At 41.3% G+C, this 24,886-nt stretch overlaps 2 protein-coding genes across 2 annotated transcripts in view; one reads left to right on the top strand and one right to left on the bottom strand.

The window, feature by feature from the left end:
* The window catches only part of SPART (spartin), a 276,389-nt gene extending 274,942 nt beyond the window's left edge, over positions 1-1,447 (bottom strand). Inside the window, exon 1 of the mRNA XM_068526732.1 lies at positions 1,428-1,447. The gene's annotated coding sequence lies outside the window, so the exon portion shown is untranslated. The remainder of the gene's footprint in view (positions 1-1,427) is intronic.
* SERTM1 (serine rich and transmembrane domain containing 1) lies at positions 706-24,781 on the top strand. The gene is made up of 3 exons (XM_068526733.1): positions 706-834; positions 2,656-2,720; positions 24,003-24,781. The coding sequence occupies exon 3, from the start codon at positions 24,181-24,183 to the stop codon at positions 24,502-24,504; it is 324 nt and encodes a 107-aa protein (XP_068382834.1). The 5' UTR covers positions 706-834; positions 2,656-2,720; positions 24,003-24,180; the 3' UTR covers positions 24,505-24,781.
* Positions 24,782-24,886: the final 105 nt, after the last annotated feature.

Raw genomic sequence — 24,886 nt, forward strand, 5'->3', positions numbered from 1 at the left:
CAGAATCGCTGGGTGAAGGTCACAGGGCTGACTAGTAACCGGAGTTAGTCATATCAGTTAAAGGCTCCCTTTCCAGAGTTCTTTTAAGATGTATGACTCTCTCTAAGCCAGTGACCCAACAGAGAGTTTTATGATTGCCTGTCTCCCTGGCAGTGAGAGGAACTGCAATCCTACTCAGCTCATCTGATGATCAGGCAGAGGATTCAGAGGGGAAAGAAGAGAAACGCCAAAGGAGAGACATCTGAGGCGCGGCCCACAGGACCGGGCGAGGGCCCCAGACAGCTCACAGCTGGGCTTGCGGTGATGCACCTGGACTCGTGGTTTGGACGGGGTGCTGCGCGGACTCATAAATGATAAGAGAAGAAACTTGGCAGGGAGTAGATGCTTTTGCCTTTAGACAGAGGTCCTTGAGTCTCCAAGGAAACTGCGTTCGCTCCCTCAGTACACACGCGCGCACAAAAGTTGGGGGCACCACACCTGCCTCCCCAGATGGGGCTCCCTGCGCAAACGCCTCCTCCTCCTCCAGGATTTTCCAACGCCGGCGCAAGCTCCTCCCTCGCCCGAGCGGGGCTCCAGTCCTAGCCCCAAGCGCCCGCCCGAGCGGCGGCTGGGGGGCGGCGGGGAGTGGGTCCCGCTCGCCGTCATTGGCTGTGCGGCTGGGGGCGGAAGGAAGACTTCGGCTGCGCCCGCCGCCCCAGTGAGCCCCACATTCCCGCGGACGTCTTCGCGGGCGCGGATCGGCGGGACCCGGGCGCCCGCGAGGAGGTCGGCGCAGCCCGGTCCCACCCCGAGCGCAGGAGCCGGCGGAGCAGATCAGCGCGTCCCTATCGGCAGGTCAGTGAGGGGCTCCCGACGCCGCCCGTGAGCAGTCGCAGGGGAGTGGGCGCCAGGGACGCCCCGGAAGGGGGCTCGCCCTCTGCCACGGGCGCCCTGTCTCCCCCCCCTGGGGCGGCCTCGGGTCGCGGAGGCTCCGCTCCCTCCTGAGCCGCCTCGCAAACTCTCCCCGGCTCTCAGCGGTTTGGCTCCTTGCTCTGGACACCCCCGAATCTGTCCCCTTCGTGCCGGCTACGTCCTTACTGCCGGCTAGCAGCCTCCGCTGCCCGGCTCTCCCTGTTCTCGGGGTGACTTCATGGGGCTACAGTAGGACGCAATGTCCTTGGTCCCGGGATGACCCGCTTCTGTCCCGGACGCAGGGAGCCGGGGAGGTCTGCCCTCGCGTCTGCCGCTGCAGAGGTTGATTGATTTCCCTGTGCAAGTGCAGATAGTTCTGCACTTTGCGGAGCGTGTCTCTAGGTGCATTCTGATTATTCCTGCCTTTGTGGTGTGTGCGGTCACGCTTGTGTGTGGCGCCTACCTGGATTTCTGGGGTCATCCGTCCCTTCCTGGGGACTCGCTGCGCACACACTGACAGCCGCTTTGTACCTTACCTTGCTCGCGTGAGTCTTTTCACCTGTCTCCGGCGGCTCCAAATCCGGTTAAGTTCTACCTGGCGCAGAACATCCTGGCGTTCCCCAGCCGTGGTTTCCCGAGCTCTTGGTTGTAGGAAGACGCACCAGCTACCTTTCCCTTTTCCCTGATCTGATGAGACGCTGGAATCCTGCGTTTCCCTGCCGAGGTTCATGGATCATGGGCAGATTGTTTGAGTTCTAATTGAGGAGGGAGGTGTGTGATGTGCCGTCCTGCGGGGAGTAGAAGGACCCCTTCATTCACAGAAACATCCTGTTGAGTACCAGACCAGGTTAGCGGGCTGCACCTGCTCGCTTTCCACCGCCAGACGCCTGGGGCCCCGTTGGTCCCGGGTGGTGTCAGACTCCAGAGACAGGGTCCGTTTCCTATTGTCCTTCGTTTCCTCTGCCCGTTAAATTTCCTTCGGAAAATTCTCTGCTGAAGTATTAAGCACTTGGGTGGTTCTTTGCGGAGGATAATGGGATCCGATGGCTACATGACGTCTCAAAGCCATTGCATTTGGTTCAGTCCAAACTCCAGGTGCAAAGGGCGGGAAATAGGCAGCGATTACCTCCTGGGCAGTCCCAGGCCGACCCGAGGGACCATGCCCCAAGATCTTTCTTCTCAGGTGCTTTTCACTTTAGATTTTTCAGATTTATTGTCAGACAATTGCCTATCAACGGGAGAAGAGTCAAGATAAGCAATACTCTTCTTCAAAGGTTTACCTCATAATGCAGTCTTGCAGCCCAACGCATCCTTAAAAAAAAGGAAAAAAAAGCAGTATTTAGCCTGTGTTTTAGCTTATTCGTGATCTAGCTCCTAGACATGCTTAAATATATTTTGTGACTAAACTGCTTTATTTTGCTAAGTATAAAGGCATTTTGCCCCACTCTCACCCCCCGCCACTTACACCCTTTATAATCAGCACGTAGCTCATAGGTAACGTGAATGGGCTCTTGAAGCGTGTGTTAGTGAGACTGTCTCGCATTGACACCACCCCACAGAGCACGTCCCAGTCACCTTCAAATGCTGGGCATTGTGGGGAATGGGGAACCATTTGCCAACCTCAGAAGTATTCTGGGAATAATGAGTTCCAGAAAATGGGTGGGGTATTCCATTTTTGTGTTTGTGTTAGAAGTTTATTATTTATTTGGCTTATTTTTTTTTTTTTTTTTTTTTTTTTTACTATTTTTGATTCCTCTACATAAGGCAAAGTGCTTGAAGAGCTCACCACACGCACATTTACGGTTCTCATTAAAGAAGCCTCACGTAAGGTAAGATCCATTCTGTTCTCCCTGCTGTTGGTTAGTTCAATTCAACAGATTTTACTGGATGTCTGTGATGTAAAGAGATAAATAACGGTACGCCGGTGTGTGGCTTCAAATCTATCAGAAGGTTTATTTGCAGGCTTCCTGAGTTTCTTTTTTATTTTTATTTTTTAATGAGGGCAGATGAAGGATGACAGAGCTGATTGGTGAGAATGATTAATCACACTAATCATTAAGTAAACTTGGAGTCATACATTTTTTCTAAGAATGAAAGATTAAGCCATCACAGGCAAAATTCTCTGATTTGGCCTCTACTCTAGATCAAGTCTCAGCCCATTTGATAATATTTCTTCTCTGGGCTTACTCTTCTCCCTGTGCTTGTAAAGTCTGTAGAATTTATATTTAACTGTTTTATATTTAAATATTTTTTTAAGATTTACTTAGTTATTAGGGAAAAGCAAAAAGTAAAATTATGGCTGAATTTTTGTATTTTGCTCATTTGGGTTTTTTAAATAGTAATTTAAGAACCTGGAAAATTATGAAAAGCCTTTGACATCAGGCACTGGTGTAGGTCCCACTTGCCTGGCTCCTGACACCCATGAACCATTCAGTAAACATTTGTTAAATGAAACTAGAAGCCAAAAAGTAGTGTGGCAGAAGAATTTTCTTCAAATAGATATATACGGAACATATTGTATACTTACATTACTACATTAATACAAAGCATCACAGACTTAACTTTTATAGACTATTTCATTATTGTTCATATTGACAACTAAAAAAACAATAAAGCCTTCAAGTTAGTTAATGGAATTAGGGAACCCAACAGAGAGGAAGCTCAAATTAAGTGCCTGAGTTGGCAGGATTCCTTTTAGCTAACAGATGTACCTACAGAAATCAAGCCAGAGGCTTAGATTCAGTAGTCCATGATACCCACATGTGGACTAGCCTTCGACGCAGAACTGGAAAGTCCATCTGTGCGTCCACTGGACTTTGCAGGTCCAGGGTAGCAGGCTACTGAGCCACATTCTAGGGCCTCGTCACCTATGATTCTGATTTGTGGCAGATGTCTCTGTGGGAGAGAGTGCTCTGAGATGCTCAGTCGCGTGACACAGAACGCCTTCTTCAAGAGTTCCTTATGAATAGAATCCGTGCTCGCACTTGCATTACCAGGAAATAGTTATTATTTAGTCTACACTAAGTTTTGGCAACAAAAACCACAAAAAAATGGAGATTCTGAGTAGTCAAGTAGCCATATACAATTTAACAGTATCTCTAAACACGACATGGCACAATCCAACCAGAACAATGTCAATATTTCAATCCTCTGAATTCATATCAGGAACAGGATAGACTGTCATTAATGTTTCCTGAGTTCCTAACTTTTAAATTATTATTTATTAAGTTGTATTAAGATGGGAGATCAGTCGGTCCAGACTTATGATTTGTATTATGGGCTTGAACGTTGATGCTGATGCTGTTACAGGCAACAGTGAACAGGTCTGGAAATTGTTAGCCTATAACAGATGTTATAAAGCGTGACTTAAGAAGGTAACAGACCTGAATACAATTTTTGATGGGAAACAAAAGCATAGGTGGCTGTAAGAACCTGTTTCAGACTCAGAAAGACAGGAAGATGACTTAACCATAGTTAGAATACTAAAGTAATTAATTCAGGGAACATTTAACATATAGATTCCCTGCCCAGAGGTAGCCAAGACAGCAGCCTTCCTGATTCATTTGTCACGGTAGTCTAGTACTGATCAACAGTGCCTGGCTATCTGTCAACTGTTGCCAATTAAGCTGGTTTGGTTCTTACTCGCTTTCAATTTTCCTATGACCAGGATTATAGCAGAGGGACTTATCTTCTCATTTCTTAAATAGAACATTCAGAACATGCTGTAAAATGCAACTGTAACAGAAAGTGCAGTCAAGTCCTATTGGGCAGGTTGACTTACTGGCCTCAGCCTGAGAGTCTTAAACTTTGAAATAAAAGGTACATATGAATCATTTCAAAGGCTTGTGTTAAGTGTATACATTACAAAAAAAGAAGGAAGAGGAGGAAGAGAAAGAGTTCTGGGTTCAAAAATCAGTTATGTTTTCACTGCATAAGCTATAATTAAATTTTATTTCTATTTCTTCATGAAAATACCCATATTGTTTTTCTGATTAAAATTCAATTCATATTCTTTGTACCAACATTCAAATACAGACATACACAAAACAGAATATGAACATACCCATAATATCACCCGCTAACAAATCATATGTTAACAGCTTGGTGCATAACCTCTTCTTTCCTTTAGTTTAGTTTAGTCTGGTTTGGTTTGGTTTTGCACGCCTCTAAAATTGTGGACGCATGTGTAGTAGCAGTGGCCGTGCTAGTAGTTTTTTTTTTTTTTTACAAAAACAGAATCATACTATGCACGAGTCTGAAGCTTACTTTTTGACTCTGCCATACATCTTTCCATGCTAGAACATATAATCCTTTTGATTACACCAGAATCCTCCATTTGTATGACTCTTCCATCATTCATTTAACGAATCCTTGACTCACGGTCATCTTGGTAGCTCCAATGTTTAGCTACAGCGTACATCTTTGTGCATGTGCATCTTAAATTTGTCTGATTTTTTTCCCATAGGGTAAATTATCAGAATTCATTATTTATATTATTAGCCTATATGCCATATATTTTTGGGTAAAAAAGGAAGCACTCAATAATTCATCCAACAAGTAGTAGATATTCCCCACTGTGACCCAGAGTGTCTTCTATATGCCCAACATATTTTTTGCACTTAAAAAACAACTTTTATTGCTGTTTAACATTCATAGAGAAAACACACAAGTCATAAGTACGTAATTTATGATTTATGTGTTCAACTTGAACACACTCATATAAATGGAATCCAGGTCAAAAAATAAAATATTTACCAATCCCCTCCTTTGTGCTTTTCACGTGCCTTGGCAACCAATTGATTATTCTAACAATTACTCATGAGAAAGTCCTTCGTGAGTTTGTTGACCTTGATTTTCATAGTCGAGTGCTAAATTATGGGAACTATGCCTTTAAGATTGACAGTGGAATACTGACTGATGCTTCTCAGACCTTCAAGGACTCCTTGTCAACAAAATTGGCCTGGTTCAGCTGAATTAGTTTCCAAGATCCTGCATTCTGTCCTCTTATCACTTTATCATCCCTAGCAATTTTGGTCTTATATTTATCCATTCGATCCTGCTTGGCTCATGTTTGGATTGATATGATAAATTAAACTTTGGATAACAAAAGAAACTGAGTAACTTGTTTTTCATTTGATTTCCTCTTGTTGGCCACCCAGCTCAGATGAGTATGGATGGATTTAGAGTTGGAAAAGGAATCCTGGGCTCTCAGTTTGTGGTTTCTGTCTCCAGCTGTCTCCTTCTGCCATCCTTTGTCTTAAGGAGTACAAATAATGACCTTCAAAATTTACTTAACTTTTGGAGACCTCAGTTTCTTGATTTTTAAGGACTTCCAGCTCCTCGATTCTATGAAAAACGTTTTCCTTTAATGTTGTGGTTGTTGTTTCTTGTTTGGTTTTTGTTTTGGTATTGTTAGATTTGTTTTTTCATAGAGGAAAGTTAATATTGAGTGACCGTAAGGAGAGACGGAATGAGTTAGATACATGAAAAGTGTTTTGAGTTAGTTCCACAATGAATGAGAAGAGAAAATATTTGCTTCTTTTCTGCCCATGTGTTTTCATTCCTCGTACTATTCTTCTAAGAAGCTGAGGTCTGGATCAGTTTCCTAGCACGATACTGCTGATACTGATCACTCTCAGGCTGAGCACAGCAGTGAGCACAATACTGATCCCTGCTCACATCACCACGGCTATGATCTAGATGAAGTGCTACTCAAAGTACAGTTCACGCACCAGTGCCAGCCCTTGAATTGTTAATTACTCATTCACCATGAGAGATGGAACCTGAGTCAGAATATACATCAAGTAAGGTACTAAGAACACTTTTTAGTTTAGATGACTTTTTTGTTAGTAAGACCTTCTTGATGAAGGAAGCAGTGCTTTGCAAGTTCCTCTTCTCACAAGGACTCGTAACCCATATAATTCCTGAGGGAGCCAAGTGGCTACTCTGAGTGGCATTGATCTCTAATGTGGGACTTTGTAGTTAAATTGAGAAATTTATAAAAATGTAAACATTTTCTCCTTCTGTACTGATTTTCTATTGAAATTGGGGGTTTTTTGAGGGGAGGTTGTGTTTATCCTTGAGATAGAGTGACTAACAGCACCATGGTACATGATGTTGCTGAATGCAGTAAATTATAATACCCTTCCCTACAATGATCAGCGTATTGTCCTTGACCCTTTTTATCTCCACAGACGAGCACAGGGACAAAGGTTGTGATTATAAGGGACTTGGTAATTTTCAAAGGATGGGATTATCATAGAATTTAACTTAACACTTTAAGTAAAAAACAATTCATCTTACTTCCACATCCAGTCACATCTTCACTGACTCACTGTGGTAAACTCCCTTTTGATTTTTATTGTGCTCTTCAGAATACATTCGTTCCAACCACTCAGCTATGTTCATGATAATGTATTTCAGTATTAACAGCAGATTCCTCCATCCTTTCCTCAATTATCCTGGTGGACACTTGACTTAATAAAATCTTTGTTGAATATTGTTGAGAGACACAATCGTTTGGTAAAAGTATGGTCAGAGTTTCCTCTGGAGCCTGGAACTATTAATTTTATTGCCATAACTAAAATATTTATAAATTTAGTGAGTATTCATAATTTTTCTTTACTATTGAATAATTACCCTTTGACTAATCAATATGAATTAATACAAGATCATGTATTCATTCATTCATTCAATAAATATTATCGTGCAACCAAAAATAGAACAAATAGGGACTACCTCTCCAAGAAGCTTCAAGTTTCTTCATTTCTTTATCCTTTCAATCCTGCAACCATCCAACAAATACTTATTGAGCATCTTTATACCAGAAACTGTGCTGAATCATGGCTAGAAAGATGAATCCTTGGAGAGACCTTCAAGATGGAGGAGGAGTAAGATGTGGAGATCACCTTCCTCCCCACAAATACATCAGAAATACATCTACATGTGGAACAACTCCTACAGAACACCTACTGAATGCTGGCAGAAGACCTCAGTCTTCCCAAAAGGCAAAAAACTCCCCACGTACCTGGGTAGGGCAAAGGAAAAAAGAAAAAACAGAGACAAAAGAATAGGGACGGGACCTGCACCTCACGGAGGGAGCTGTGAAGGAGGAAAGGTTTCCACACACTAGGAAGCCCCTTCACTGGCGGAGACTGGGGGTGGTGGGGGAGAAGCATCGGAGCCAAGGAGGAGATCGCAGCAACAGGGGTGCAGAGGGCAAAGCGGAGAGACTCCCACACAGAGGATTGGTGCCAACCAGCACTCACCAGCCAGAGAGGCTTGTCTGCTCACCTGCCGGGGCAGGCAGGGGCTGGGAGCTGAGGCTCGGGCTTTGGAGGTCAGATCCCAGTAAGAGGACTGGAGTTGGCTGTGTAAACACAGCCTGAAGGGGGCTAGTGCACCACAGCTAGCTGGGAGGGAGTCCGGGAAAAGTCTGGAACTGCCTAAGAGGCAAGAGACCATTGTTTCGGGTGCGCGAGGAGAGGGGATTCAGAGCACCGCCTAAACGAGCTCCAGAGATGGGCGCGAGCCGCAGCTATCAGCGCGGACCCCAGAGATGGGCATGAGACGCTAAGGCTGCAGCTGCAGCCACCAAGAAACCTGTGTGCAAGCACAGGTCACTATCCACACCTCCCCTCCAGGAGTCTGTGCAGCCAGCCACTGCCAGGGTCCCGTGATCCAGGGACAACTTCCCCGGGAGAATGCATGGCGCGCCTCAGGCTGGTGCAACATCATGCCAGCCCCTGCCGCTGCAGGCTTGCTCCGAACTCCGTACCTCTCCCTCCCCCCGGCCTGAGTGAGCCAGAGCCCCGAATCAGCTGCTCCTTTAACCCCATCCTGTCTGGGCACAGAACAGACGCCCTCAGGTGACCTACGTGCAGAGGCAGGGCCAAATCCAAAGCTGAAACCCAGGAGCTGTGTGAACAAAGAAGAGAAAGGGAAATCTCTCCCAGCAGCCTCAGGAGCAGCGGATTAAATCTCCACAATCAACTTGATGTACCCTGCATCTCTGGAATACCTGAATAGACAACAAATCTTCCCAAAATTGAGGCGGTGGACTTTGGGAGCAACTGTAGACTTGGGGTTTGCTTTCTGCACCTAATTTGTTTCTGGTTTTATGTTTATCTTAGTTTAGTATTTAGAGTTTATTATCACTGGTAGATTTGTTTATTGATTTGGTTGCTCTTTTCCTTTTTTTTTTATATATAGATATATTTTTCCTTTTTTTCTTTTTGTGAGTATATATGTGTATGCTTCTTTGTGTGATTTTGTCTGTATAGCTTTGCTTTTACCATTTGTCCTAGGGTTCTGTCTGTCCTTTTTTTTTCTTTAGTATAGTTTTTAGCGCTTGTTATCATTGGTGGACTTGTTTTTTGGTTTGGTTGCCCTCTTCTTTCTTTCCTTCTTTTTTTTATTACTTTTTAACTATTTTATTTCTAATAATTTTTAAAATTGTTTATTTTGATAACTTTTATTTTATTATTTTTTATTTTTTTCTTTCTGTATTTTTTTCTCCCTTTTCTTCTGAGCCATGTGGCTGACAGGGTCTTGGTGCTCTGGCTGGGTGTCAGGCCTGAGCCATTGACGTGGGAGAGCTGAGTTCAGGACATTGGTCCACCAGAGACCTCCCAGCTCCACGTAATATCAAACAGTGAAAGCTCTCCCAGAGATCTCCATCTCAATGCTAAGACCCAGCTCCACTCAACGACCAGCAAGCTACAGTGCTGGACACCCTATGCCAAACAACTAGCAAGACAGGAACACAGCCCCACCCATTAGCAGAGAGGCTGCCTAAAATCATAATAAGGTCACAGACACCTCAAAAACACACCACCAGACCCAGTCCTGCCCACCAGAAAGACAAGATCCAGCCTCATCCACCAGAACACAGGCACCAGTCCCCTCCACCAGGAAGCCTACACAACCCACTGAACCAACCTTAGCCACTGGGGGCAGACACCAAAAACAACGGGAAATACGAAGCTGCAGCCTGCAAAATGGAGACCCCAAACACAGTAAGTTAAGCAAAATGAGAAGACAGAGCAACACACAGCAGATGATGGAGCAAGGTTAAAAACCCACCAGACCAAACAAATGAAGAGGAAATAGGCAGTCTACCTGAAAAAGAATTCAGAGTAATGATAGTAAAGATGATCCAAGATCTTGGAAATAGAATGGAGAAAATACAAGAAATGTTTAACAAGGAGCTAAAAGAACTAAAGAGCAAACAAACAATGATGAACAACACAATAAATGAAATTAAAAATTCGCTAGAAGGAATCAATAGCAGGATAACTGAGGCAGAAGAACGGATAAGTGACCTGGAAGATAAAAGAGTGGAAATAACTACCACACAGCAGAATAAAGAAAAAAGAATGAAAAGAATTGACGACAGTCTCAGAGACCTCTGGGACAACATTAAAAGCACCAATGTTCGAATTATAGGGGTCCCCGAAGAAGAAGAGAAAAAGAAAGGGTCTGAGAAAATATTTGAGGAGATTATAGTTGAAAACTTCCCTAATATGGGAAAGGAAATAGTCAATCAAATCCAGGAAGCACAGAGAGTCCCATACAGGATAAATCCAAGGAGAAACACACCAAGACACATATTAATCAAACTACCAAAAATTAAATACAAAGAAAAAATATTAAAAGCAGCAAGAGAAAAACAACAAATAACATACAAGAGCATCCTCATAAGCTTAACAGCTGATCTTACAGCAGAAACTCTGCAAGCCAGAAGGGAGTGGCAGGACATATTTAAAGTGATGAAAGGGAAAAACCTACAACCAAGATTACTCTACCCAGCAAGGATCTCATTCAGATTCAACAGAGAAATTAAAACCTTTACAGACAAGCAAAAGCTAAGAGAATTCAGCACCACCAAACCAGCTTTACAACAAATGCTAAAGGAACTTCTCTAGGCAGGAAACACAAGAGAAGGAAAAGACCTACAATAACAAACCCAAAACAATTAAGAAAATGGTAATAGGGACATACATATCGATAACTACCTTAAATGTAAATGGATTAAATGCTCCAACCAAAATACATAGACTGGCTGAATGGATACAAAAACAAGACCCATATATATGCTGTCTACAAGAGACCCACTTCAGACCTAGGGACACATACAGACTGAATGTGAGGGGATGGAAAAAGATATTCCATGCAAATGGAAATCAAAAGAAAGCTGGAGTAGCAATTCTCATATCAGACAAAATAGACTTTAAAATAAAGACTATTACAAGAAACAAAGAAGGACACTACATAATGATCAAGGCATCAATCCAAGAAAAAGATAGAACAATTGTAAATATTTATGCACCCATCATAGGAGCACCTCAATACATAAGGCAAATGCTAACAGCCATAAAAGTGGAAATCGACAGTAACACAATCATAGTAGGGGACTTTAACACCCCACTTTCACCAATGGACAGATCATCCAAAATGAAAATAAATAAGGAAACACAAGCTTTAAATGACACATTAAACAAGATGCACTTAATTGATATTTATAGGACATTCCATCCAAAAACAACAGAATACACTTTCTTCTCAAGTGCTCATGGAACATTCTCCAGGATAGAGTATATCTTGGGTCACAAATCAAGCCTTGGTAAATTTAAGAAAATTGAATTCGTATGAAGTATCTTTTCCGACCACAACGCTATGAGACTAGATATCAATTACAGGAAAAAATCTGTAAAAAATACAAACACATCAAGGCTAAACAATACATTACTAAATAACCAAGAGATCACTGAAGAAATCAAAGAGGAAATCAAAAAATACCTAGAAACAAATGACAATGAAAACACGACAACCCAAAACCTATGGGATGCAGCAAAAGCAGTTCTAAGAGGGAAGTTTATAGCAATACAATCTTACCTCAAGAAACAAGAAACATCTCAAATTAACAACCTAACCTTACACCTAAAGCAATTAGAGAAAGAAGAACAAAAAACCCCAAAGTTAGCAGAAGGAAAGAAATCATAAAGATCAGATCAGAAATAAATGAAAAAGTAATGAAGGAAACAATAGCAAAGATCAATAAAACTAAAAGCTGGTTCTTTGAGAAGATAAACAAAATTGATAAACCATTAGCCAGACTCATCAAGGAAAAAAGGGAGAAGACTGAAATCAATAGAATTAGAAATGAAAAAGGAGAAGTAACAACTGACACTGCTGAAATACAAAGGATCATGAGAGATTACTACAAGCAACTATATGCCAATAAAATGGACAACCTGGAAGAAATGGACAAGTTCTTAGAAAAGCACAACCTTCTGAGACTGAACCAGGAAGAAATAGAAAATATAAACAGACCAATCCCAAGCACTGAAATTGAGACTATGATTAAAAATCTTCCAACAAACAAAAGCCCAGGACCAGACAGCTTCACAGGCAAATTCTATCAAACATTTAGAGAAGAGCTAACACCTATCCTTCTCAAACTCTTCCAAAATATAGCAGAGGGAGAAACACTCCCAAACTCATTCTACGAGGCCACCATCACCCTGATACCAAAACCAGACAAAGATGTCACACAAAAAAGAAAACTACAGGCCAATATCACTGATAAACATAGATGAAAAAATCCTCAACAAAATACTAGCAAACAGAATCTAACAGCCCATTAAAAGGATCATACACCATGATCAAGTGGGGTTTACCCCAGGAATGCAAGGATTCTTCAATATACGCAAATCAATCAATGTGATGAAACATATTAACAAGTTGAAGGAGAAAAACCATATGATCATCTCAATAGATGCAGAAAAAGCTTTCGACAAAATTCAACACCCATTTATGATAAAAACCCTCCAGAAAGTAGGCATAGAGGGCACTTAACTCAACATAATACTGACAGAAGCTGGCTCGAACTCACACAGTTACTGCAGCTGAGGGAAGGGATGTGGCAAATCTCACACGGAGTCTTACATTTTCTACCCAGAAGTGACACATGTCACTTTTCCCCAAATTTTATTGGTCAAAACAAGTCATGTGGCCACCCTAATTTCAGAGGGGGTGGAAACATGCAGCCCTACAACATACCTGGACAGAGGGAAGAATGGCAGAAACATGCGAACATCACCAAGGACCATAGGTCTCAAATTTATCCCTGTTTTACCTCCAACCTCTCCAGAGAGAAGAAATGTAATGAACATAAAATTTGGAGACATAGGGATATAGATTTGAATGCCAGTCCTGCTTCTATGTGGCTGGGTGACCCTGGGCAAGCTTTTAAATTCTCTGATCCTTAGTTTTCTCATTGGTTAAAGAAAGGTGAGGTATAATAATAACTAGAGTAAAGAGCTGTGAAGATTAAAGAATATACACCTGCACCATGCACACACACACACACACACACACACACACACACAAACTAGTATATGCTTTTATTTAATACATATTGGCTGCTGTCATTCATTTTGTTGTTGTTCTTCCAAACTAGTTTGTCTGGACATTCCTTCTCCTATACAAGAATCCCGGGTCCACCTTTCCCTGCCTGTCATGTTCTGTTCCCATTCCACAATGATTTGGGGATGCTCCCACCATCCCCTCCCCTCTACTTCCCACAACTCTTCTGGCATGATGTGCCCCCTACATCCCAGGGCTCATGACTGAAATAAAAGAGAACTTAGATGTAAGAGCAGTGAGTGATGTGTGAACGTGTGTTTCTGACCAAGGCTATTCCTACAATTGAATAAAAAGCACAGGGCACACAACCTTAAAGGGTAAGGTGAAGAGCTCAACCCTGATAAAGGGCAAAGCCAAAGTCTGTTAAATCTTGTATAAGATACTCATGATTTCCATGAGTAAAACCATATTTATTTATATTTTTTAAAAGAATGTGTAACTCTTTTATATAGGTCATCAGTGTAGCAGTCTGTTTTCTACAAATAATTACTTATTATTCTCCAATTTGACCTCCTTGCATTTTTAAGCTGAAATACATTCTGGGAGAATCTGAGCCTACACTTGTTTACTGCATCCATATTGTCTTTGACAGATTCTGGTCTTGAGTTGTTTGTTATCTCATATGACAACAGGCTGCCGGGGACTTGATTTCCTCCCACACTTGATAGCCTGCCATGTCATTTTGTTCCATGTTACAAGGAACATGTAGACATTCTCTTTGTTAGCCAGACTTTTGAGTTCATTGTGCTGCCTGAGAGAGAGGGAGAGAGAGAGAGAGAGGATGCATGAGAGAATATTAAGGCAAGCTCTGCTGCTCTGTTCACACAAAGGATTAGCAGGACCGTGGAAAGTCCCACATGGGAACTTGCTTTCCTGATGAAGGACACAATGTCCTCTTTTCTGTCTTCTGCCTTCCCTGGTGAACCTGGAAGTCCTGGTAGAAGAGTAATTTCAGAGCCATGAGAGAGCACTTTGTCTCCTTATAGGGTTGGTGTTTTATATAACCTCTGCCTAAAATCTGACTCATCTGGTACTCATCAATTTAGGGTACCTACCTAGAGCCTCAGTCATATGATTGCTGATGACTGATGAAAAGCACTGTTAACATCAATGCTCCATATTTTCTTTTCATTTGCAGCTGCATTTTGCGACAACTAGATTCATTCTTAAAATTGTTTATTGGCTCCTATTTCAAAAGATACTGGACCCTGGACTGTAAGAGAGTTGATGTGGTTGGGTTTAGCCTCTTGCCACACTAGAGGATTCACCCAAACCAGGGCAGTCAGAGAGGTGGTTGATAGTTTAAGAATTGTAAGGAGTGTGACTTCTTTAATCTGCTGAACTTGGTGTTTGAAGACTGTTTGGTGCTTACTGCCTAAGTCAAGTCTCCCACTTGTACTGTGTTTATTTGCTGCTCGGGCCCTGTGTGGAACCTGGAGCTCACTGGCTATTGGCGGATCTCAGTGAGCTTCCCCAGAGTCCACCCACACATTAGTCCTCATTAGAAGACAACTCTCTCTCGAACCTTGAGGGCATTTTGCTAAGTGAAATAAGTCAAACCAAGAAAGACAAATACCACACGATCTCACTTATACGTGGAATCTAAAGAAACCAAAAACAAAAAAACAAGCTCATAGATAGAACAGATTGGAGGGGGTAGGGTGTGTGTGAAATGGGTGAAGGTGGTCAAAAGGTACAAATTTCCAGTTATAAAATAAATAAGTCATGGGGATATAGCATACAGTATGGTGACTATAGTTAATAATACTGCATTGTATATTTGAAGTTGCTAAGACAGTAGATCTTAAAAGTGCTCATCGCAAGGAAAAAAATGTAACTATGGATGGTGGCAGATGTTGACTTATTGTGGTGATCGTCTTGCAGTATACAAATATCAAGTCATTATGTTGTACACCCCAAACTAATACAATGTTATATGTCAATTATATCTCAATTTTTTAAAAAGAAAGAAAACTACTCTCTCTTGACTCAAGATGGCTCCAAAGCCCCTCCCTTTGACTGGGTATTTAAACTGCAAGAAAGATATCCTTGACCTCATCTGAAGATGACTGATGATGTAAGATGAACATAACTGGATCCCATGATCCTGGAGACCCAGATTGAGATTCAGACCAGTGGATGGTGGCAGAGTGAAGTCATGAGCAAGGCTGGCTGGCCAGTCACCATTCCTGGTCTTCAGGCAGCATCTCCCACCACCATGGATCCAGTTCCCTTGGGCATATTAAACTTCCTCTAACTCATTCTCTGATGCTTCACCTCCTGAACCTGTGGATTAGTGGGCAAGATGGTAGCAGCAAATATTTGAACTTCTCCAATGCCCACTGAAGAATCAAGCTTAATCAGTGTATTTCTTTAGAAGCTTCTAACATTTTGGCTGACTTACTGCATATTATACTAAGCATATTTCTTAATATCCTCGGGGATAAATCATTTTTCCCCAAGTCGTATGTTGAAAAACTCCAATCCTACTGAAAAGTTGCAAGAATAATAACAATGGACACCTATACATCCTTTACCTAGACTAGTCAGTTGTTAACATTTTAACACATTTGCTTTATCATCCTTTCTTTCTTTCTGTATGTGTACTTATTTTTTTATTTTGGCTGAACCATTTGAGGGTTAGCTGCTGAAACTGTGACACTTTATAATTACATACTTTGAACATGTACTTCCTAATAACAAGAACATTCTCCTATATCACACTTAGGAAATTTAATATTGATATAATGCAATTATACAATGTACAGTCTATGTCCAGATTTCCCCTGTTATCCTAATAATGTCCTTTATAACAATGTTGTTTTTTCTTTTAATTGGTCCAAGGATCTTTCATCACATTAGAGGATAAATCTTGAAATCTGCATCCTACTTTTTCTTCTCTGATTATTCAGCTGACTACTAAATAATGTAATGTGGCCAAAACTGTATGTAACCAGAACTTAGCCTGCCTAAGCTGCCAATTACTAAGCATTATTCTTTTTAAATATCCATTTCACCGTGGAAAGCATCATCATATGTTGACTGCCAGCCATGGAAGAATGAGAGAACTTATTTAGCAAAATTCATATGTACGAATTATGCTAAGCACTGGGCTAATATCCAGAAGGGATGGGCAATGTACACACTATGTAATCAACTAAGGTTCTATTTGTAGTTGTATTATGAGGGACGATGGTTCATTATTTCAAGTAAACACTATGCCTTGGTTAAAAATGTCATCATGTAGATGACTCCATGAGCTTGAGTCCCCGCTGGGAAATGCAAGACTTAAAACACTTATACGTACTTGTCATATTCCAATCCATTTCTAAGGAATAGGCTACAACACATCTTAGTTTAAACAAATACATGATTATAGTTGTCAATAGAGAAATATAAATAGTGGCCTGTTTCATTAGTTTGCTAACACTGAAGTTCTTTTTAGACAACCTATGTCATCACTTGTTTTTTCCAAATTGTACCTGTACATGTTATTTTATAGATAGAGAACGGTTATTAATTTTTGGCATATTCTTAAGTGCAAAATTAGAGAAGTGGACATATTAGATAATTTATGTTCCTCTCTTCCATATGCCTCAATTCTCAAGATATTTTAAGTGGAAATTAAGTTTGGGGCTTAAGTTATGGAGTGAATGAAACATTTACTACAGATCCATTCTTATGTTGAAAATTTACAAGACAAATGAATATTTACAAGAGAACGTACACAAAACAATAGACATTTACAGAAACATACACAAACAGAAAGGTTTTCACTGAACACGTTAACCTGGATGCCAATGGGAGATGAAGGGAGATGGAGTGAGGAATTCAGAGAAAGAGGGATCAGTGGTGACAATTAGCCAGAAACAGAGGAATATGTATTTAAAGAGGGAGGTAACAGCAGAAACAAGAAAAGAAGGAGTGGCATTTGTCGGGAGTCATACAAGCTCTCTTACTTTCTTCTTATACTGTGTGGCACCAGTGGCCCATGGCTGCCCACTTCTGAGGAGTCTGCTTAAATTTAGGGTGGACTTCATCAAATGCTTATAGAAAACACATATTTCCAAGCTCTTCCCTGTTTCCTTAGAGCAGCTTTAGAGGCACCCAAAGGCCTCTGGAGCGTGAGAGAGTAGACTGGGGATACCTTGTGGTCTACCTATAAAGGTTTCAAAAAAAGAGTTATGACAATCGCAAAACTAAGTTTACGAGAACAAAATCTTCCCACCTATCATACTCTGTAAGGAGACTGTTAAGAGCATTTCCTGATTGGACAAAAACTATATTTGATACAAATTATTTTAACTATGGAGACAGAATGAAAGACAACGGAAAAGGAGGAAAGGCCATTCTCCAACCAGAGCATGGTTGAATGAGAATTTCAAAAACATGTCTAGTATAATTAAAAATAAGCAAGCTTTTGTGTATACTAATGCTATAATTTAACCAATTCTAGCTGCTCCAAGAATAAAAAGTATTTTTTCTTACTACTCTTCTAAAATATTAGAAATGATCCGAGCTGAGTGGAGGGAGCGAACTGAACCCAAAAGTCCTCATTAAAAATGCTGTAACATCTTGAAAGGTTGATCTTTCTTCTTAACCATCTTTCTTCACACTGATTCATTTCAACCTTGCCTATGATCTTCATGTCATTATTTCTTTGGCTGTTTGTTTTTTTCTCTAAATCAAGTGTTTTAGCCAATAGCCTTTTCTCCTGCTCCCTAAAAATGACTTTCATTGTTTTGCTACTTCTTAACCAGTTCATGCTTCCTTCATCCTTTAAGTTGCCACTTTTCTCATTTTGATTTAGACTAAGTGTGTTACCCAAGATGGGTCCAGTTTCCCCAGAGCGCAGGACACAGCCCTCCTTGGTCTTTTCTAGACATAATAAAAGAATCATGAAAAATACTATGCCTAGAACTGGTTTTATATTTGACCTTTTTATCCAGAAAATTATCCACTTAAACTCTTTTTCTAAGGGAGTATCATTTTAAAATAGTTATTCTTACTAAGGCAGTGATTTGGACATAAAATCTTCACAAGAAATTTAGATACAGCAAAAATTTATTAAGAATAATAGTTTGATTTCCCCAGGAAAATACTACTATATAAATGCAAGGGAAGTCATATCTATCAATATAATTACTTTTTAGGCTATATAAAGATAGATGGTCAAAACAGTTACATTCTAATTCCCTTCTGAAATACTTTCTTGTGTGTGTGTGTGTGTGTTTTTTTTTTGTAGCTTTACTCAATCTACACTGTTTTGCATGTCAAGAAATGTATATTCTGAATGTTTGTGGATTATACCTTATGTGGATAACTAACTTTTAAAAATTAGGGCAAAATAATTAGTCTAACAGAAAAGTATTCTGAATATAGTATAATTTAATTATTTTGCTGAGCCCGAGGCTAATCCAGAGAGATAAAAGTCATCACCGAGGTAAAGAGAGATAATAAGAGATTGGACTGAATCCAAAGCCACCTAAGGACCTACCCTAGAGATTGACTTTTAACGTAAATTACAGATACCAAGCTGTTACTCTGACATTTCTTTAATTTTCACCAAAGTGCCATAAAAAAGTTCTGATTACATTTTCTGATCATTCTTTTGAACCCCAGATAAAGGACTGTTCTTTTTAATTTTTTTGGCTGCCATTGTCCAGTCTAGACCATGAATTCCAGGGCTTATTCAGAATCTTCATCTCTCCACACTTCTTTTCATGAGATGGTTCTCGAACTCTATGAGATAGCAGATAGACTCAGTCTTTTTTCTTTACTTGCTTTTGTTTTTTATTGCACTGATAACAGGGAATCACAGTGAGATTCTACTCATTTTCACACAAAATTCTTCTCTCAAAGCATTGTACTGATTAAGTAGGAGCAGTTCTCAAATAGGCGAATACATGGATGGACTTAATCAGCTCTGAATAAGCTTAGTAGTAAGATAATAAACTCTATTTTCCTTATTGCAAGCCTGGGGTAAGTGCTGCCATTGACTGCAAGTCAAGGTTTACATTTAGAGAAGAGTGAGTGGCTAGTCTGCATTGTCAGCACCAGTCTTCTCTCACCTAGCACAACCTAAAAGGCCACTTGGCAAAGAGAAAGTGTTAAGGGAAAAGATAATCATGCAAATTGTAAAGGAAAGCTCACGGTCTTGTATAAAACATTTACCATTTAACAAGGTCTTGTATAAACATGCTGTTTTCTAAGTAGAACTAAAAACAGCTGTGCTCAGATGTGACAATTTCCCTTCTACATTCTGGAGATGGTAGTTTCTGTATTCTACAGAGAAAGAAACCCAGTGTATCATCTAAAACTATTCATTACATTATACTATTAAATTTTACATTTGTAGACCAGAAAAAGCCTTTACCGTATCACGTTAATACTTTATCAAATCGTTGCTAATGGTTTGGGAGAGCACCTTTTGGAGAATGACACAGCAGGGCTTGATAAGGATGAAATGTTGATTTGACATCATAACATCTAGGGGACTCTTTGAATAATGTCTGCAAGGGAACAAAGCAGCTTGTCCCAGTTTTCCACAACAAAAGAAACCTTTCAGAGAGTTGTTATTCACATAGAAATGTATTTAAATAAAGGTCAGAAACTCAAGAGATTGCTGTGACAGATTTGAGGTTGACTATAGGCAGAGTTTTATACACGTTGCATTGTAGAAGTCAAGGCCCTGGCAGAGGCTCTGCCCGCAGGCTGGCGGCCAGGGGTCTGGCGATGCTTAGGTGAGAGAACTCAGAGTTGAGGGCCTGGTCAGCTCTTCTTCCTTTTACCAAGCAGCAAGGTACACACCAGAGAGTATGCTTTGTTCCTCCAAAACTTTACAGCCCTAATCACCCCATGGGAAGGAAAGCTTCCATTCTTTCAGAGGAGTCACAGTGGCCGGGCGCTGAGTGACATGGAAGCAGAGACCCACCCCCCTGCCAAGGTCTGACTTATCCGTGCGGTCCCTCCATCTCCCCACCCCGCTGGGCTCATGGTGAGATTACAGTCAGTCCTTGCTCACTTCAGGAGGTGACTGCCTTTTGTAGACTTCTCTTCAGCACAGTTCTTTATTCCAAGAGACAAAGGGAAAGCTGGCTGACCATGAACTTAAACATCTCCACAGATCTTCATTTATAATATTGTGATCTCACTGTCTCATTTTCCTTTCTCAAAAATCACTTTCTGAGAATGGCTCAGAAAAAAAGCATCACAATCCCCACATGGCTTTAGGTGCCACCTGAAATGAGAGGCTACTGTCACTGCCCCTAGATAGGTCAAGGCTATGCATTTAAGATGAAGTCGCTTTCTTCTTTCCTTTGGACCCAATCTGTTTGGGAGAAACAGCCCAAAAAGCAGCATCTTGAAACACACTTGTTTGATTTTGTTTCCACAGTACCGTCTTGGGCCTCATTCACACTGTCCCATAATAATTCCTGCTCTACCTCCCTTACAAACACATACAATTTGGATCGTCCTCAGCATTATACATAGACTGTCAAAACATTCACCAGAGAGAAAGAAGATTTATCAATTTTTAAAACATCCATAAGAAAATGAGAACTAATGTCATCAAATTAAAATGATTTCTAACACTGCATATGCTCTGTTGTTTCAGAGTAGAAGAGTGAAACGAAATTCGTATATCTGTCATTTTAAATTAAGAAGTATTCTGGAAGTAATATTAAATCTAAAGTATTGGGGGTAGGATGTTTAGAGAAGATACTTAATTGTGAAATGTCAAATAAGGACACAAGGTTTCATCTGTTCATTTCTACCATCTTCCAATGTCACTTGGAAGATCAGATGCTTTCCCCAAATCTTAACCTCATTTGCTATAAACTATTCCATAGACACTTGAGGCTCACAGTGGGCTTTTGTCTGAAAGAAGGTGATCTTCAGGATGTGAAAAGTACTCTTGGAATATTTACACTGTAAAGAGATACCTTTGTTTTAGCAAGTGGTCTGGCAGCCAGTTGTGAGCCCTGCCGTTGAATTGCCAGTGACATTATCTGTGCCTCCAACCTCACCTCCAGAAAATGATACAGTTCTGTTTCGTGAAGGTGCTTCTAGAAAAATCAGCCAATTCCAGCTGAATCGATGACCTGCACGTGTCAGAATTATCGGACTAGCAGAGACCTGGAAGTTCCTCTAGTCTTTCTAGGCATTGAGAAATAACTGTCTACCGGCCCTTTACTTGGATGGCCTTTTATCATTTTCGAAGTATGATTTTGGACACGGTATCACATCCTAACTTAGGATCTCGTGGAGAGGTAGGAAAGGTATCATTGGACAAATGGGAAAACTGAAATATCAAGACTGAACTGTGAGCTTGTTCAAAATAAGTGGCAGCTGGGAACTAATTACTTGAGTCTCGTCATTTTCTCTTCCTACCACATTTGAGGAAACTAAGAACGCTGTTCAGGCATGGGTTCTTGTCACTCCTCTGTCACTGACTAGCTGTGAACCCTGAGTAAATCACAATTTCTTTGCTGATCAGTTTCCTCATCTGCAAAATGGGAATAATAATTCCTGCTCTACCTCCCTTACAAACTAGTTTGTGTGAGGAACAACATAAAATGCACAGCCCCCACCTTCTTGCCCATTCCAGAAAAAGACGATGTAAAATCATTACTACCAAACGATAGGAAAATTGAGACCGGATGGTATAAAGGGTGAGGATGGGCAGAGCTGAAAGTCCTGGCTTATCTTCTAATTAGACACATTTCTTTTGTCAAATCGATCAGCTTCTTTGTTCTCAGTTTCCTCAGCTAGACTTAGGAGGTCTTACCAAAACATCTTGAAGATTTCTTTTGATTCAGCCCATGAGAGTCTTTCCTAGTTTTCTTGCCTATACATCACGCTGTCTCTGAGATGCTGCTGTTTTCCCTAAAGATGAGTGGCTAGAGCATTTACGTGCTGTATAAGACAAGGTATTGCCAGCTCACTGTAACGCATGTGCAGTCCCCCTGTGATTCTCTCTCTCTCTCTTTTTAAGGATTGTTAGGAGCCTGTAGCAGCCTAGTGGAATTTAAAATCACCAGGTAAAGTTTAATGAGGAGTAGGAGTCAAATTATTTTAGGAAGTACTAAAACTGCCCCGTGGCCTCCTCTGAGGAGTCACTAAGATGATTAGCCTGCTTGACTGCCAACAGGGCAGCCCTCTCAGAAGGGTCCCCTCCTTCCCAGGGATCATAAGTGCCACTCAGCCACAGCCACAGCGGCCACTGTCAGCCCCTCAAGGAATCAGCCACTTAATTAGATTTGGGGAACGGAAGGGAAAGGCAAGTTTTCAAGGTAAAATGCAGGGCAGAGGTTAGGGAAAGGGAAAGCCAGGGCACAGTGGATATTTTCACATTAGCGTTTCCCTACATCCGATGCAAGGAAATTGGAAATTTACAACAAAATGATCTAATGCCATAAAGAGCTAGGAAGAGCATCTTTTCTGGATTTGAGGAAAGACAGTCATCCATTGGGAGGGATCATTCTTCCTCAGGCTGCTTCCCTCACCCCCGCACAAACTAGGCAAAAGCTGGCTATGACTTCCCCAGTCATGGACGCGAGGGTGTCAGAGACACATGGCACCCGCACCCACGCCTGGAGCCTGCAGAATCATGCTCTGCCCCAGGGCTACCTGCCTGATTCAGTCCACTTTGTTTCCAGTGTTCCTCACAGGGACCCTGTAAGGAGGGGGAACATGGCCAAGAGCATTTCTTTCTCTGCACCCATTCACACACACACACACACACACACCACACACCACACACACGCACACAAACACACACACACACACACAACCCACACACACAGTAAACTCATTTTGGCCCAATCTTAACAATTTACAAAGTGCTTCCCTGTCTATTATCTTGATCCCTGCGTAACACAGTGAGGGAATGGGGCAGGTACTATATACCATTTTACAGATGAGAATAGTGAAGCTCAGAAAATGTAGGCAATTTGCCCAACTTCCCAAAGATAAAGGAGAATTCAGGCCTCAAACTTAAGTCTCCTGACAGCAAAGCTAGTACTCTTTCTACCATTCAGAGGAAATCCAACCTTTATTCTTCTAAGTTAATCTAAAGGTTTTTTACTGAATGCCTAAAATATGCAGAACAAAGTACAGAGGTAGACCGAAAAGAAAAGAAATATGTAGAAATGGCCCCCAAGCTCAAGAAGATATATTTTTATAAACAAATTAGCAAATTATGAAAAGCAAACTTACATGTGCAGTGATTCTCCAAAGCGTACTAGAAGGAAATACTGGTCTGGAATTATGCTAGTGGGCTGGAGAGTGCAGGGAATTCATTTTCTGGAGGAGGAAGGTTTGGAGCTAACTTTTGGGGTCCTATTCTCAGAGCATGCACTTGGAGCATCTGTTGAAATCTCAGCAGATGGAACGTATCAGAAATATATTTTCCTTTTTATTTCATTTTTAGTTCCTTGGAGAAACCTGGCACCTAGGGTACTGTGGAGATCAAATAAAAGTGCATTTTTATATCATCATTTGTAATATAAAGACAGAAACATTACTTGTTCCTGGGGAAATTATTTCATTCTTTTCCCTCCCCGGTGGATTTTATAATTAAGGCTTTGCTGAAGTGAAAACTGGAAGTGAGATTCAAAAGTAATTTTTTCTGAATAATGCACTCAGCTGTTTTGGGTTTTTTGTCTTTGTTTTTGCAGTGATGGACACCTGATACCCTGCTGCCTTTGCTTGGAAACCGAGTTTTGTTGTACTGATTTAACCACCCTCAATGTTTGCTGATGCTAGCATGACAAAAAGAATGCTGATTCTGTCCCTGTTGACCCCTGTGTGAAACTGACTTTTCATATACTGTGCATTCTTTGACCTTCCATAAAGATGTCTGAACCTGACTCTTCATCTGTATTCTCGGGGAGTATGGAGAATGGAACTTTCCTCGAGCTATTTCCCACATCCCTGTCCACATCGGTGGACCCGTCCTCAGGCCACCTGTCAAATGTCTATATCTATGTGTCCATATTCCTCAGCCTGTTAGCCTTCCTGCTTCTACTTTTAATCATTGCCCTCCAGAGGCTCAAAAATATCATCTCCTCCAGTTCCTCCTACCCGGAGTATCCAAGCGACGCTGGAAGTTCTTTCACCAACTTGGAAGTCTGCAGTATTTCCTCGCAAAGGTCCACTTTTTCAAACCTTTCCTCCTGAAGAAAATGTAGGAATCCTTCAATGCTGCGGCCCTCGGGGAGTTTTCCCTTGGGAAGTGTCGCATGAAGTAGGTGCCTCAGGAAAGAAACGCCCATTTTGTTCTTTTCCACCGATTAGACCCAGTTCTCCTTCTCCTTCAGCCCTGATTTCCTGTTCATGATGCTTTTCATCGTGAATGCCAGAGTTGATGCTGACAGAAATGCATGCAAGGTGCAGAATTTCACCCAGACTTCTTGGAGAACCTGGGGCTGGCTTCTTCTCAGTGGGTCAGGCCACCCTGTTGGACACCCGAGGCAGAACTCACCTGAGGCGGCCTCGCAGAGGATGCTGGATCAGGGCTCTGCACTTGGCTTCTCTTACAAAACCGTAAAATCAACGGAGT

The sequence above is a fragment of the Eschrichtius robustus genome, chromosome 18 (assembly GCF_028021215.1).
Source record: "Eschrichtius robustus isolate mEscRob2 chromosome 18, mEscRob2.pri, whole genome shotgun sequence".
In the NCBI taxonomy this organism is placed as follows: Eukaryota; Metazoa; Chordata; class Mammalia; order Artiodactyla; family Eschrichtiidae; genus Eschrichtius; species Eschrichtius robustus.